The 15,213-nt window shown below is 31.7% G+C and overlaps 1 protein-coding gene across 1 annotated transcript in view; it reads right to left on the bottom strand.

Annotated features, from left to right (window-relative positions):
- Positions 1–3,769: 3,769 nt before the first annotated feature.
- LOC114336545 (pseudouridine-5'-phosphate glycosidase-like) overlaps positions 3,770–15,213 on the bottom strand; it is a 261,275-nt gene continuing 249,831 nt past the window's right edge. Inside the window, exon 7 of the mRNA XM_028286916.2 lies at positions 3,770–3,832. Within this exon, the coding sequence (XP_028142717.1) occupies positions 3,785–3,832 (48 nt within the window). The 3' untranslated portion in view covers positions 3,770–3,784. The remainder of the gene's footprint in view (positions 3,833–15,213) is intronic.

Genomic DNA, 15,213 nt, shown 5'->3' with positions numbered 1-15,213 from the left:
CCATATTTCTTAGTTATACTATATCACGATTGACTGATTAGGGCAGTCAATGAGGGTATTTGGCTCCGAATTCCATCCTTATACATCGATTTACTTGATATCTTCACAGTATGCAGGGAATAGCTCAAGAAACAAGGTCTACCCTATATACTATAGTGCTTTTATTTTGGGGGTTCCTACCCCTTCAAGGGGGTGGAAAATTATTTTGTCAAAATAACCACGGAAGTGGCTAGAGAACCTAAGTAAAAACTGTTCCATAATTTTTTTTTAACTCCATACTTTTGAGATATTCGTGGTTTAAAATTGGCTATTTTCATTGAAAAATGACACCTTTTCGGACGGTTTTTTGCGAATAGTTTAAAAACTATGCATCTAACTAAACAAATTATATAAAGCATTTTTTTCTACAACCGTGTTAAAAATGCAATTTTTAGCACTCCATACGAGCGTTAAAAATGCTACTTTAAAGCACTAGTGCTTTAGACCGTATAGGCAATTTTGATGTAATGTCATAAAAATATAAAAATGGAATGTCAGTCAAGTTCAAGTAAAAGTTTTTGTAGATATTGTCCTGTAATTACGTTTGTAGAAAAAATATTGTATGATATGCGTGTTAAAAAGGACATTTTTAAGGCACTCATGTGCAAACTTTCACATGCGTGCCTTAAACGTGTACTTTTAACACTTATATCATAAATAACTATTTTCCACAACCGTGTTAAAAATGCAATATGAGCGTTAAAAATGCTACTTTAAAGCACTAGTGCTTTAAAATATTTAAGGCACTGCAGTTAAAAGTGAATTGTCAAATTGTAAAACGTCAAAATATTTATATTTTATTTATTAACATTAATATTAATAGTACAACTTGCGCAATTTGAAAAAGGTGGTTTAAAAGGTTTTTAAAATTTAATTTAAACTGTATTATTGCATTTTTAACACGTTTGTAGAAAAAAACTATTAAAATTTATTAGAATATACAACAATAAAAGTAGATGTTATTATTCTATAGTTGTTATGATTTACGTATTGACAGTATAGGCAGTTTTGATGTAATGTCAAGAAAAATATAAAAATGGAATGTCAGTCAAGTTCAAGTACAAGTTTTTGTAGATATTGTCCTGTAATTGAGAATGAATAAATTATAATTGTTGATATATAAGACGTTTGTAAAAAAAATATTGTATGATATACGTGTTAAAAAGCACATTTTTAAGGCACTCATGTGAATTGCAGAATTCGCTTTGCTCATTCTGCAAACTTTCACATGCGTGCCTTAAAATTGTGCTTTTAACACTTATATCATAAATAACTATTATAGCTTATACAAAAACAAAGAGATTCGTCCCTTCACAAATCTTCTAGTTATAACACAAAAAGAGATATGGTAGGTGAAAAGAGTTTGTTTTTTTTGTGCATGCCCAAATCGGTGTATTCAACATGAAATAACAGAGAAGCGGTCGATTTTAGGTGTATAGTGCCAATATCTTTTGTAGTGCTTGAAAAAACCTTTAAAATAAGCAATATTAAATGTCGATTACATTCAAACTAAGCGAGATTTGCTGCAAAAAAAATTGATGACTAATGTATTTAAAAAAAAATGAGAAGCATCTTTAACCACTCATCCATTAAAATGTAAATGCATCGTTTTCCTTCTACAATACCTTTTATTATAATATTATTTCTATGTTTAAAAAGTTGGACGGGTTTAGAATGTATCATTATTATTCTCTTTGCCTTATCCCAATGTGGGGTCGGCTACCCTAATTGCATTTCTCCACACAATTCTATCTTGGGTCATATTAATGTCAATCCCCTTTACCAACATGTTCTGCCTTATCGTCTCCCCCCCCAGGTCTTCTTTGGTCTTCCTCTCCTACTCCTTCCAGGAATCTGCACTTCAGCTATTCTTCGTATTGGGTGATTAACGTCTCGACGTTGAACATGACCAAACCATCTTAACCTATGCTCTCTCATTTTGGCATCAATTGGTGCCACACCTAGACTTCCCCTAATATACTCATTTCTAATTTTATCCTTCTTTGTCACTCCACTCATCCATCTAAGCATTCTCATTTCCGCCACATGCATTCGTTGTTCCTCTTTCTTCTTCACTGCCCAACATTCAGTTCCGTACATCATAGCCGGTCTTATGGCTGTTTTATAGAATTTTCCCTTCAGCTTCATTGGAATTTCCACTTCAACCATCCAGCCCTAATTCTACTGCATGCATCTCCATCTATTTCTCCATTACTCTGTAATACCGATCCCAGGTACTTAAAACTATTGCTTTTTACAATCAGTTCACCATCCAAAGATACCATTTTATTTGTAGTAACTCCATCTTTAAATGAACATTCCAAATACTCTGTTTTTGTCCTACTAAGTTTTAAACCTTTTTCCTCCAGAGCTTGCCTCCACTGTTCCAGTTTTTGTTCTAAGTCTCTTTCACTATTTCCTACTAACACGACATTATCAGCATACATTAAGCACCATGGAATGTTACCCTGTAGTTTCGCTGTTATCTGGTCTAAAACTATGTATGGTTTTTGAAAAATAAAATTCAAATTACAGAGCGCATTTTTTAATTTTCTTAAAAATCTTCTTTTTCTCCATGTAACTCGAAAATGATAAAAGATACAAAAAAAGATACCATACAAAAATGTAGGGTTTTTAGAAAAAAATTTTGTTTTTGTTTTTCATTACTGTATCTCTTGTCATTTTTAACATGGAGAAGTTACATGGAGAAAATGGAAGATTTTTAAAAAAAATCTAGAAATGCGCTCTATAATCCGATCTTATTTTTTTTTTTTTTTTCAAAAACCATTCATTTTAAACCCGTCCAACTTTTTGAACATAGAAATAACACTAATAAAAGATATTGTAGAAGGAAAACGATGCATTTAAATTCTAGTGGATGAGGGGTTTAAAATATTTCTCATTTTTACTTAAAATACATTAGTCACCAATTTTTTTGCAGCATATCTCGCTTAGTTTGAACGTAATCGATATTTGATATTGCTCATTATAAAGGTCTTTTCAAGCACTACAAAAAATTTTGGTAGCATTATACACCTAAGATCGACCGTTTCTCTGTTATTTCAAGTTGAATACACCGTTTTGAGTATGCACCAAAAAACAAACTCTTTTCACCTACCATATCTCTTTTTGTATTATAACTAGTAGAGGCAGAAATCATTTTTTTTTGTTTTTTTATGAGCTACAAAAGTGTTCCATATAGTTTTTTTTAATTTAATTGCACAGTTTTTAAGGTATTCGAAAAAAACCTTCTGAAAAGGTGTAATTTTTCAATGAAAATGGCCAATTTTTAACCAAAAACAACTCAAAAAGTATGGAGTTTTCAAAAAAAAATATATAGAACAGTTTTTGCTTAGAATTAGGCTCTCTAGCCACTTCCGTGGTTATTTTGGCCAAAAAAATTTCCACCTCCTTGAAGGGGTGGAAACCACCCCAAGATAAAAGCGCACATCGGCGTAGGGTAGACTTTGAATTAGGAGATAAGTAAAGGCTATTCCTAAAATTTCATTAAAATACATGCAGTAGGATAGATTTCGGAGGTAATATCCTGTTCTTGCTCTCATTGACTGGAGTATATGAGCCAAAGGATTTTTTATATCATTATTTATTTTCCAGCAGCAACTGGTTTGTGGTCTACTCTGACCAAAATATACATAAATTATCTTCAAAAAACCACTTTTACATATCATGTTTTATGGCAATATGTATAAAATATAACGACTGCTAAGGTCTTTCACACCTTGGTTTATCCTAAGAACCTAATTTCCATTACTTTTGAGGCAAGCGGTATAACCTAAAAAACCATGTATAGTGTAAATATCAAAATAAATAAATAAAACTTGCATAATTAAATTTACAAATTGAGTGATAGTATTAGGAATATAAAACAATAATAAACGATAAAGTAGATTAGTTTTATAAAAAAAATGAGTGCAACTCGAGAAACTGGTCCAGTACGTAGATTAACATACAGAGTGAACTTCAGATATTTTGATATTTAAATATGTATAACATGTCACGAAAATGAAAAAGTAAAAAAAGTCTTAGTTTTTATACGAGGAATCTATCTGATATAATTTTTTCTTAGTACGAAACACTTTTAGAAAATAAACTGCATCTTCTTTTGTACGTACCTACATTAAATGACATTATTATTATTTCTTTGGACATTTCATTAGGTATTTTAACAAATGAATTTAACACTGCAGGGTTTTTGTTATTTTTTATATATTTTTAATTTTAATCAAAAAATTATACGTTAAAGTAAAATAAATTATTTTTGTCGGACAAAAAAGAGGGAGCGATCGTCGAGTCCAACACCCCCAAGATGCCATTCTAGCGCGGTACAGTTTTGATATTACAACACTCTTACTTTTCGATTGAAAGTACGTATACATAATTAACTACAAACGATTGTCGATCTCTTGTCCGACAAATTTACAGCCTCGTTTCTGTAGTCCGACAATATAAAAAACAATATGTTAATTATGGCAGGTTATGTTTTGAAATTACAAAATTTTGGAAATGAATCACAGGTGATAGATTGGAGAGTCCTTAGGAATAGGAAATATATGTCCGGTAAAAATTGGGTAGTAGATAGCCAGTTCGATAAATTAATTTCATAACTTTTTTGTCGTAGTAGTTTAACTATTTTGGTTTTTTGTCAAAATTGAAGATAATAAAAACGAGAAAGACGAAAAGACTCAGATACAAAGTTTACTGTAATAAAACCATTAAAAATAATTGAAATAAAATAATAAACAATATTTTAAATCTAAGACTTTTCGTCAAAAGAAACTGCTTTCTGGTTGCATCCTAAATCTCCGGCTTTAAAAATTTATAAGCACGGAGACGACGAATACAGAAGAAAGCAGAAAGGACAACTAGTCCAGGGCGCATCTGTTTTGAGATGTACGTTGAGAGGTGACTCAAATTTTTATGCAGAAATTGCTTGAAAATAACTCAAATAATAATATTGGAGTTATCCTCCCACTCAAAATAGTCCGGAACATTGTTTAAATAATCAAAATGTCAAAATATAAAGGAAAAATTCGATTTTTTTATGGGTTTTTTGATTATAACTTTAAAACTATTCATTTCTCAGAAAAGTTGTACTGACATAAAAGTTGCGTAATTAAATTTCCTATAATATAGAATTGGTTAAAAATTAAAAAAATAGTCACCCTTATTGCAAAATAGCATTAATTGCGGAAAAAAACATACAAAAACAAGTATTCGCATTTTACGTTTTTCAACCATTTATGCTACACTTAGGACCTTCATATTTTACCTGAAAAAACTTTATGATATAGTAAAACAACACTGTAAATTTCATTTAGATCGGTTTAATAAACTTTGCAAAATAAATTTTGCAATCCAGCTTTCGCAAAAAAAATTCATTTTTTTTTAATGTTGCAGGACTGAAAATAAACCAGATAGCAAGTTGAATTTTTTTTGGTTATAAAAGTATACTGTACCTTTCATTTGCAATTTACAAAATTAAAATCGATTAATTACCACGGCGTCAGGAAATTTTTTAAATAAACGTTAATTTTTGGTGCTACGCGCAGGACAGCGGTGTTCGATTCACACAAGTTGATTTCCACCAAAATTATTCCAATCTTTATCTAATATATTATTTTCTTACTCTATATTTTGTTGTATTTTAATATTTTAATTCCACAAAAATCAAACTAATTTTATTATTGTTTGTGAAATATTGTCTAAACAATTGCATATGTTTAAAAATAATAAACTTTTATTTTCTAAGTTAAAATATATGAACAAAGAAAGTTTTTGCTAAAAAAATGTTATTTCAACGGATAGAGTATGTGTTTTTATTATGCAATAAACAAATTTATTTATTTATATCGAAATGTAATAAAAATTAAAATGTATATCATTATCAAATCAGAGCAAACTATCCGCTGTCCTGCGCGTGGCACCAATATGTTTATTTAAAAAAATTCCTGACGCCGTAATAGTTAATCGATTTTAATTATGTAAATTGCAAATGAAAGGTACAGTACATTTCTATAAGTAAAAAAAACTTGCTATCTGCTTTATTTTTAGTCCTGTAACATTTTGAAAAAATGAATTTTTTTTGCGAAAGCTGGATTGCAAAATTTATTTTGCAAAATATATTGAACCTATCGTATTGTTTTACTGTATCATAAAGTTTTTCTGGGTAAAATATGAAGGTCCTAAGTGTAGCATAAATGGTTGAAAAACGTAAAATGCGAATACTTGTTTTTGTATGGTTTTTTCACAATTATTGCTATTTTGCAACAAGGGTGACTATTTTTTAAATTTTTAACCAATTCTATATTGTAGAAAATTTAATTACGCAACTTTTATGTCAGTGAAATTTTTCTCGAAAATGAATACTTTTAAAGTTATCAAAAAACGAAGAAAAAAATCGATTTTTTTTTTCATTTTTTGACATTTTGATTATTTAAATAATGTTCTGGACCTTTTTGAGAGGAAGGATAACTCAAATATTATTATTTGAGTCATTTTCAAGCAATTTCTGCAAAAAAATTTGAGTCACCTCTCAACGTCCAAATGTACTAATATTTTTACAGATGCGCCCTGGTCTAAACGGTCACGTATCCACTCAGTTTCGAGTACTCAAAAATCTGAGTAAAGAAGAACAAGGGGAACGGCAGTTTTTGTTTTAATTTGATTCAGAGTTAGACAATAATTTGATTCAGAGAGCAGTCCAACTCTGAATCAAATTAAAACAAAAACTGCCGTTTCCCCTTGAAGATAATATTTTTTTATAGATTTTTCAAATATCATTATTTTGATTCTCGAAAAAAATTTGGTTAGTTGTCGTTCACCTGTAAATTTGTCGGACAAGAGATTTTTGAGTTACTTATAAGTACTTTCAATCTAAAATTAAGAGTTTTGTAACAACAAAACTAGAGTGACATCTTGCGGATGTCGGACTCGATTCTTTCTTTTTTGTCCGACAAAATTAATTTATTTTATTTTAACGTATAATCTTTTGATAACGTAGTCTTTTGTAAAAGACAGGAAGCTCCTTAGGAACTTGCTTGTCTTCTTAACTTAAGTAAAAACTTTTCAATTAATTCACAAGGTATTTTTTGGGTAAAGTATTATTTTAAATACATATAGGTATAATGCAATTTTAAAAACTACGTACAAATAAACATTAAAATAAATTTTTTTAAAGAAAACCTTATGTGATTAATGTGATATACCTACTATTTTTTTATTGTAAATTCCAATTCTACTGATCAAAATACACAAGAAATAGTGGAAGAAAATTATACATGGGATATTGGATTCGGTATATGTATATATTATTACGTCCATTGGACATCTCACGAAATATTTAAAATTTAATTAGTTTTTACCTATGAGGTTGAAACTCGGACAACATTCGTGCCAAAGAAGAATCCTAAACCCTAAGCGCCATAACAGACGGGCGACTGTGGCTGGCCACTCTGTGGATCCACAAAAGTAGTTTCCGATGATTTACCGTGGGTTCTTACGTGGAGTGGACGTTGCATCACGTACGAGCGACTGTGGCCGGCCACAGTCGCTCGCATAAGAACCCATGGTAAACTACTTTTGTGGATCTACAGAGTGACCGGCCACAGTCGCTCGTCTGTTATGGCGCTTAACTACCGAGGATCTTAAACTACAATATAGTTTGTATTTCTATTTTTCCAGCATTCTGCTGTATACTTTCTGAAAAAGCTATTAATTTAGCTAATTGCTTGTTTTTATTTTGCATTTCTTTATCAGTCGTATTTCAAAAAGTCCCGTATATTTTGACTTTTTGCAACAAAAGTTTCTGTTTGTAGTATATTGCATTTTATTTTAATAAATATTGCATTATTATTTTAAAAAAAGTGTTGAGTTTTAAGCATAAGCGATTTAAAAATAATTTTAGTTCTTCTTCTTCTTCTTCTTCGCGCGACTAGGATTACTCCTTCAGTTGTTGTTGACTGTACATTGTACATTGTCTTTCCACCTTTTCGGCGGCCTTCCAACGGGTCTGCTGCTATACGGCTTGTTGTTTTTACAGATGTTCGCTAATCTATCTGGTTCCATTCGATTTACATGTTCGTTCCAGTAATTCCATAATTTTAGTTGAAACCTACAAATACTGAAGGATTTTCGTTGTTAAAACGTAACATATAGTAGGTTTTACAAACATGTACGAAATTTATTTTTACTATTTTTTAAAAATTAAGGTGAACTAAAGAAATAGCTATTTGTATAACAAGGGAGGAAAGTGCTACTTTTCCTCCCGAGAATGAAGTTTACTGCCCGACGCGTAGCGGAGGGCAGTAATCATTCAAGGGAGGAAAAGGCACTTTACTCCCATGTTATACATATGGTTTTTCCACCTTCCTCAAATAACAAGTAATTTTTTTATTTTTACTTAATATATTTATGACTCTAACCAACAAAATTTATTAGAACTAAAACCAACAAGTAGGTACATTATAACTGTCAACTGTCAAATATAAGTCAAATTATTAATGTAAACACTGTTTAATCAGAATAACAATTTACTGTTTTTTACCATTCTGCAAAATACAGAGTGTTTTTAAATAAACGTTAAAATCTATAGATACTTACGTAATAGAAAATAGATATTGTACAGGGCGTCAATAAGTTATATTTCATGAATGAAATACCATGACGTCACTTTTACTTTTCCTCCCTAGGGACGAAAAGTACAACTTTGCTCCCTACAGTCAGGTCCGGAAAAGAATACTTTCGGTAGAGGTAGGTGGAAAAAGATTTTTCTGTGAGTTTGATGGCCTTGGCCGAGCCAATGAGTCATACATTTTGATATTGTAAAACAAACAAATTTTATCTGTATTTCTAACTGTAAATTAACATACCTACTACAATTTATTCAAATAATTCACAATTTTGGTTGTATATTTTTTTCATGTAATTATATTTTTAATTGTTTTTCTTTAATTATTTATTACTTTTTTTATTTAATTATATGTTAAATTGTTTTTATTATATTTTTAATATTTTTTTAAACTATGCTAAGACATAGGTAAACCCGGTTTAACATCTCGGAGTTTTACATTTTCTTAGTTGTTTTTAGAATATAAATAGGTATAACAAAATTATAATTATAAGTTTATTACTAAGGAAAAATATATCAAGTAATTTCTGAATATTAGGGTTCTCCGTTTTTCAAATTTCGTGGCAGAAAAACAAATAGATACAAAAAAATTAGATATAACGAAAATAGTTCGTTCACCTTATGTTGGTACTGGGACCTGATACATTACTACGTAACACATTAATACTGAATCAAATAGAAAACTGCTTGAAATTATTTTGCAACCGATGTTTCATTCCACACAAAAGAACTGTCCAATACTTGAAGCGGATCATCACAAACGACAAAAGTAAGTAATAGTATATTACATACCTAGCGGGAAAGTACTCTATTTCAGCCGAGCGGCAAGGTAGTTTACCGAGGTGCGAAGCACCGAGGTAAACTACAGACGCGAGGCTAGAATGAGTTCCCGCGAGGTTTGTATACTATTTTACTCACAATCGGTTAGTAGTTTATGGATTTCTAATACTCACAATCTACCAATAATAATTTCGTTTCAAATATCTGTATCCATTTTCATTATGTGATAAGATGAATTATTTTAAGTAACCTGTGAGATCGTTGCTAGGTAACAAAACAAGTTTGTTGAATCTGGACATTTAGGCGATACACGACGCCATTAATTGTACATATAATCAAATTGTGTTTATTTTACAAAAATGTGTCTGATAGTGAATTTGAATGTACTTTGACAGATGCTAGCCGGGAAAGTACTTTCCCGGCTAGCTGGGAAAGTAAAGTAAGTAATAAGTCGCTTCCTGATTACTTCAAAGGTTAGAAATCCATAAATTACTAACCGATTGTGAGTAAAATAATTAATAAGTATTGATTGGTACCCCCCTTTACGATAGGCAAAATGCCCTCACTTCAAAATTTACTGTTATTAATTTTTTGATGTATGTGATTAAAAAATAAGATTCAGCGCAACGTCATTTTTTAGTTTTCATTTTTTCTTTAGGTGTGATGCAACCAATTTTTCAATATAAGTATAACTTTTTTTGGAGATGACTGCAGGTAAATTTTTTTTTATTTTGAGTATTTTATCAAAAACTACTGGGTTGTTCAATAAGTTTTGCGATTCGAGAAGATAGGGCGTTCCTATTAGCCTAATTTTATTTTGTTATGTTGGTACACTTTTCATATGGACGTGTGTGAAGTTTCATTTCAATTCATTTTTTGTTTACAAGCCATTTAAGATCGACGTATCACAGTATTTCTTTACAATGTAAGAAATCAACTGTCGTGCAGTGATAGATTTGTTATTTTTGGAAAGTGTAAGAGCAAAGGAAATTTATGAACAAATGATGGAAGTGTATAAGAGCTCTTTGCCTTCAATTAGTACAGTCAAAAGATGAGTCGCTGAATTTAAAAGTGATCGTAAAAGCCTTGAAGACCGTCCACGTCAAGGACGTCCGAAAGCAGGAGCAACCCCAGAAATCGTAGAAAAAATACATGATATACAAATATACGGTATTGGAAAATCATTAAATGACAGAAAGAGATTCAGTAGAAGCATCTCATTGGGCAGTGTAACGAATATTTTTACTGAAGTATTGGGTATCAGAATGCTGCTTTCACAATGGGTACCGAATTCGCTAACAACGGAACAAAAACACATTCGAATGCAACTTTCCCAGCAATATCTAGAGCATTTTCGAAAGAGAAAAGTAGATTTTGTGCGTCATTTCATCACATGATGCTGAATCGAAACAAGAGGCTAAAAAGTGGTGCGAACCTGGTTCCTCGGCTCCTAAACGAGTTCGTGTCCAAAAATCAGCCAAGAAGGTGTTAGCATCAGTTTTTTGGGATGCGAGAGAAATTTTGTTTGTGGATTACTTGCAAACTGGTAAAACAATAAATTATGTATATTACTTTAATCGTTTAGACCAGTTAAAGGAAAAAATTTGTGAAAAAAATCCGGTTTGCCGAAGAAAAAAATCCTATCAGAACAATGCACTGTGTTATATTATGAGCATTTTAAAAATGGCTAAAATCCATGAATTAAAGTTCGAAATGTTGGAGCATCCACCGTATTCATCAGATTTAGCCCTTAGCGACTTCATTTTGTTTCGAAACCTAAAAAATTCTTGCGTGGAAATCGTTTTTCATCAAATGATGAGGTCATAACAGCTGTGGAAGCGTATTTTGTAGCCCTTCCAGATTCTCACTTCAGGGATGGAATTTGTAAAATGAAATCTCGTTGGAATAAGTGTATTGACGTTCAGGGAGACTATACTGAAAAACTGTGTGTATTTCAAACCATAAAATTGTGTTTTCCTTATAGAACCGCAAAACTTATTGAACAGCCTAGTATATTTCTGATTTTTTCCAGTTTTGTCCGTAAGGTGCGACGTGCGACACCGAACTATTATGGGTTTTTTGGAGATTTTAACAATTCTGTAAACTTCAAAATAAATTAAATCAAGTTTTTATAGGTTATTAGTTTGAAGTAACTGAGTTCTCTAAAACATTAAAAAATGGGCGAAACACGTTCAAACCCCCAAAAACGTGGGGGTGTTTAGCCACTTTTTTGGGGAGTTTGAACATGTTTCGCCTAATTTTTGAATGTCCTCAAGGACTTAGTTACTTCAAATTATATATGAATTATAAAAAATCTCATTTGAAGTATATATTATGTGGAAAATCCCCCAAAACCCCTAAAAAACTAGATTTTCTGCTTTCTGAAGATAGCACACCTCACGGAAAAATTAGAAATATAGTTCTTGAAAAAATATACAAAATAAAAAAGACAGATATATACTAAAATCAGAATAAAAATGCACTAGAAATAAACAAACCAACACACGTTGAATGTAACGAGGAGAACTCCCGAATCTTGATTTACAATGTATAAACTTTGTAAATAATGATTTGGCATTTACAATGTATATACACATTGTAAATCGTGATTTGGGAGTGCTCCTAGTAACATCTAACGTGTCTTGGTTTATTTATTTCTAGTGCATCTTTATAGTGATTTTAGTATATAGCTATCTCCAAAAAAAAGTTACACGCTTTTTTCGAAAAGAAAATGCAGTGTTGAGCTTATGTACACTTAACCTACAGGTCTATAAAAAATATAGGAAAATTGCATACATATTTTGGAAAAGCCTAAACTATGCGTGCGAATTTTTTTTTATTTTTAAAAAATTGATTTCATTTACAACTAATAAATTTATCCGTTGTTTAAACTAAACCAACATTTCTTTTCAGGTCTGCTTCAAGTACTGGACAGTTGAATCTTCCTGGAAACTGTAAGACTGCCAGTGAAGAATATATCAATATATCAGAATAAGAACGCAACACAAAACAACTTAAAGACGCTTTATGTAATAAGTGTGTTGGTATGAGCTTAACATTATCAGATTTACATAGTGCCTCGCCTTACAAGTAAAAGTGCATTCGGTAAAGAAAAACTTTACGATTAAGGAAATGATCTTAGTTCTAGTATGATGCTACTAGTTTTTTATCTTTTGTTCTACAAACTCGCATGGCGTAACTTTTGTACCCCTTGTATAGCATTTAGTTAAAAAATGTGATCGGTGTGGCGAAAAACTGTTAAACATTTTAAAAACTATTGAATTTTATTTAAGTTTAGGTAATGTTTAATAAAAAATTGTTTTTTTTAAATAACAAATATTTTAATCTATGAATAATAACAGATGCTAAAATGGAGAACAATCTTATGAACTTCAAATTCTACATTTCAGTTTATGAGCATAGGCGCAAAATTTCGAGCCAATGCCTATTAAGTGCATTTATTTTTTTCGAATCCTGAAAAAACTAATAAATATTTTTAAAAAAGTTTAACGCAGAATGAAAGATTACATTATTACCGAGGGCTGAAAGTCCCTTAGAATACTACACAAAAAATGTAAAAAATTATGAAATTAGCAGTGAGAGTATTGTTCTTATAGTAGGGGAGAAAAGTATGCTTTTGCAGTTACTCAAGCGTTATGGAAACCTATTGGAAGAGTAGGTTCTAAAACCAAAAAAAGTTAAGTTAAGTTTTCCATAAAGTGGGGGACTTTCCATTTTTTAATTTAATTCTCCATTTCCAACAATCGTTTTTTTCCAATTATAGCGGCGTCTATCCCTAATTCAAAAAAAGTCTCGAATAAAAGTTACTTATTTTTACGTAAGGAATCCAAATCTGCAATAAAAAAGGAGGCTCCAATTTAAGATTTTAAAATAGCCTCCCACCCCACCCCCGTTGGTGATCGTGTTTGGTGTCATTCGATAGAGTTTTTCAAAAATATTGATAACGTGTATTTTTCAGTTTTTCGATCAGATATTCATTTCGTGAAATATCGCGGGGTTCGTATTTAAAATTTTAAATTTACTCCCCACCCTCCCCTCTTAAGGTGGTCGAGTTTGGTATAATTCGATAGATTTTTGAAAAATATTGAACACGTAGGTATTTTTCAGTTTTTCGATCTGACGTTCATTTCGCGAAATATTCGCCTTTTTGTGAAACTTTGTGACTCACCCATTTCCTTACTCCCCGCTCAAATCGTCAGATTTTTGAAATATACACTGTTTTGGATGTACTTAACTTACGTTATCAGTAGATGAATAAGGCGGATTCTCGGCCACCCTAGAAAAAAGTGGTCCAGAATCGGTATGCCGATTCTCGGCCACCGTGGGAAAAAAAAGTGGTCCAGAATCGGTATGCCGATTCCCGGCCACCGTGGGAAAAAAGTGAGCCAGAATCGGTATGCCGATTCCCGCTCACGATGAGCCATCAGGGTCCTTGGCATCGATGGCTCGTTGAATGTACAACAAGTAAAAGAAGCGACCAACAATGACCAGAGGGTCGTAAGAAGATTGTTGATTTTGAAAAGGCAAGAGGCAGTGTATACATGTAAAGTACATGACAATGGCCATTCTGAAAGTTTATAAAAATGCTATACAACCATCATCATGACAATGGCCCATTCTGAACATGTAAAAAAATGTGAAATGCCATACGATCATCATATATAGGGCTGAAAATATAATATTTGTACAAAATTACGAAAAATCAAATATTTTGAATTATTCACAAAAATATTTTAAATAACAAGTTGTTGTTTATCAACATTCCGGATGTGGATGAGGAAAGGAAGTGCAGACGATATTTTTGCAACAACAGGAAACCGCTAAAGATATGACAAACCACAATGCTAGAAGTCCGGATGTAGTCAGATGATAACATGTAACCACAGATATTAGTATTATAAACTGTTATCAGTTTCCGGTAACCACAATAACATACTTTTACAGGAAATGTGTTATCGTGGTTAACGGAAAAAATATGTTATTGTACGGAAAATAAGTTGAGACAAAAACAACCACACATAGACATTGCCAAAACGGCATTACAGCATATCTTTTTTGCTAATGATCCGATTTTGGCGTATGGGGTGTCAAATGAAAGCGGTGGCGACACAGAAACCAACTGTCAATTCTTCTTCTGTCAACGTTCAACATTAACTGTCAATTCTTCGTCTTCTTTCCGTATAGTGCCTAACAGAACGTGACGTGAATAACGTGACATTTGAACGTGAATGATGTGACATTTACGCGACATTCGACGCAGGAGGTGTGCTCCAAAGTTGGAATTTATTGAGACATTTCACGCAGAACATGATCTGTATGATCATACTAGTATGAATCCCATCGAGTACATACATAGGGTAATGGAATTTCAAAGTAAACTCAACCTCTTAAATAAAGATATTAAATCATATGAGAATTTAAAACAAATTAATAGGCAATTCGATAGTCTGCATATTGAGGGGCAAACGTGGAGGTCTGAAGAGCAGCAGGAGCAGCAGCAGCAGCAAGGTCCTTACGCCTTTAGAAAACTACCACAAGCTACATATCCGTTAAGACGTATTCAGCCTACACCATGGGGGCCAGCAACAACACCAACAGCGAGAATATGAAAAGTGAAAGAGACAATGTCTTGTGTAATATTAGCATCTGTATTTATCTTAATTTTAAAAATTATTGTTGAAATTGTAAAGAGAAAATTCGAATCTTCTTGTAATATACGACTTGCT

The sequence above is a fragment of the Diabrotica virgifera genome, chromosome 8 (assembly GCF_917563875.1).
Source record: "Diabrotica virgifera virgifera chromosome 8, PGI_DIABVI_V3a".
Classification (NCBI taxonomy): domain Eukaryota; kingdom Metazoa; phylum Arthropoda; class Insecta; order Coleoptera; family Chrysomelidae; genus Diabrotica; species Diabrotica virgifera.
Note: the sequence above shows the minus strand (reverse complement) of the source record. Positions and strands in the feature narration are given on the sequence as shown.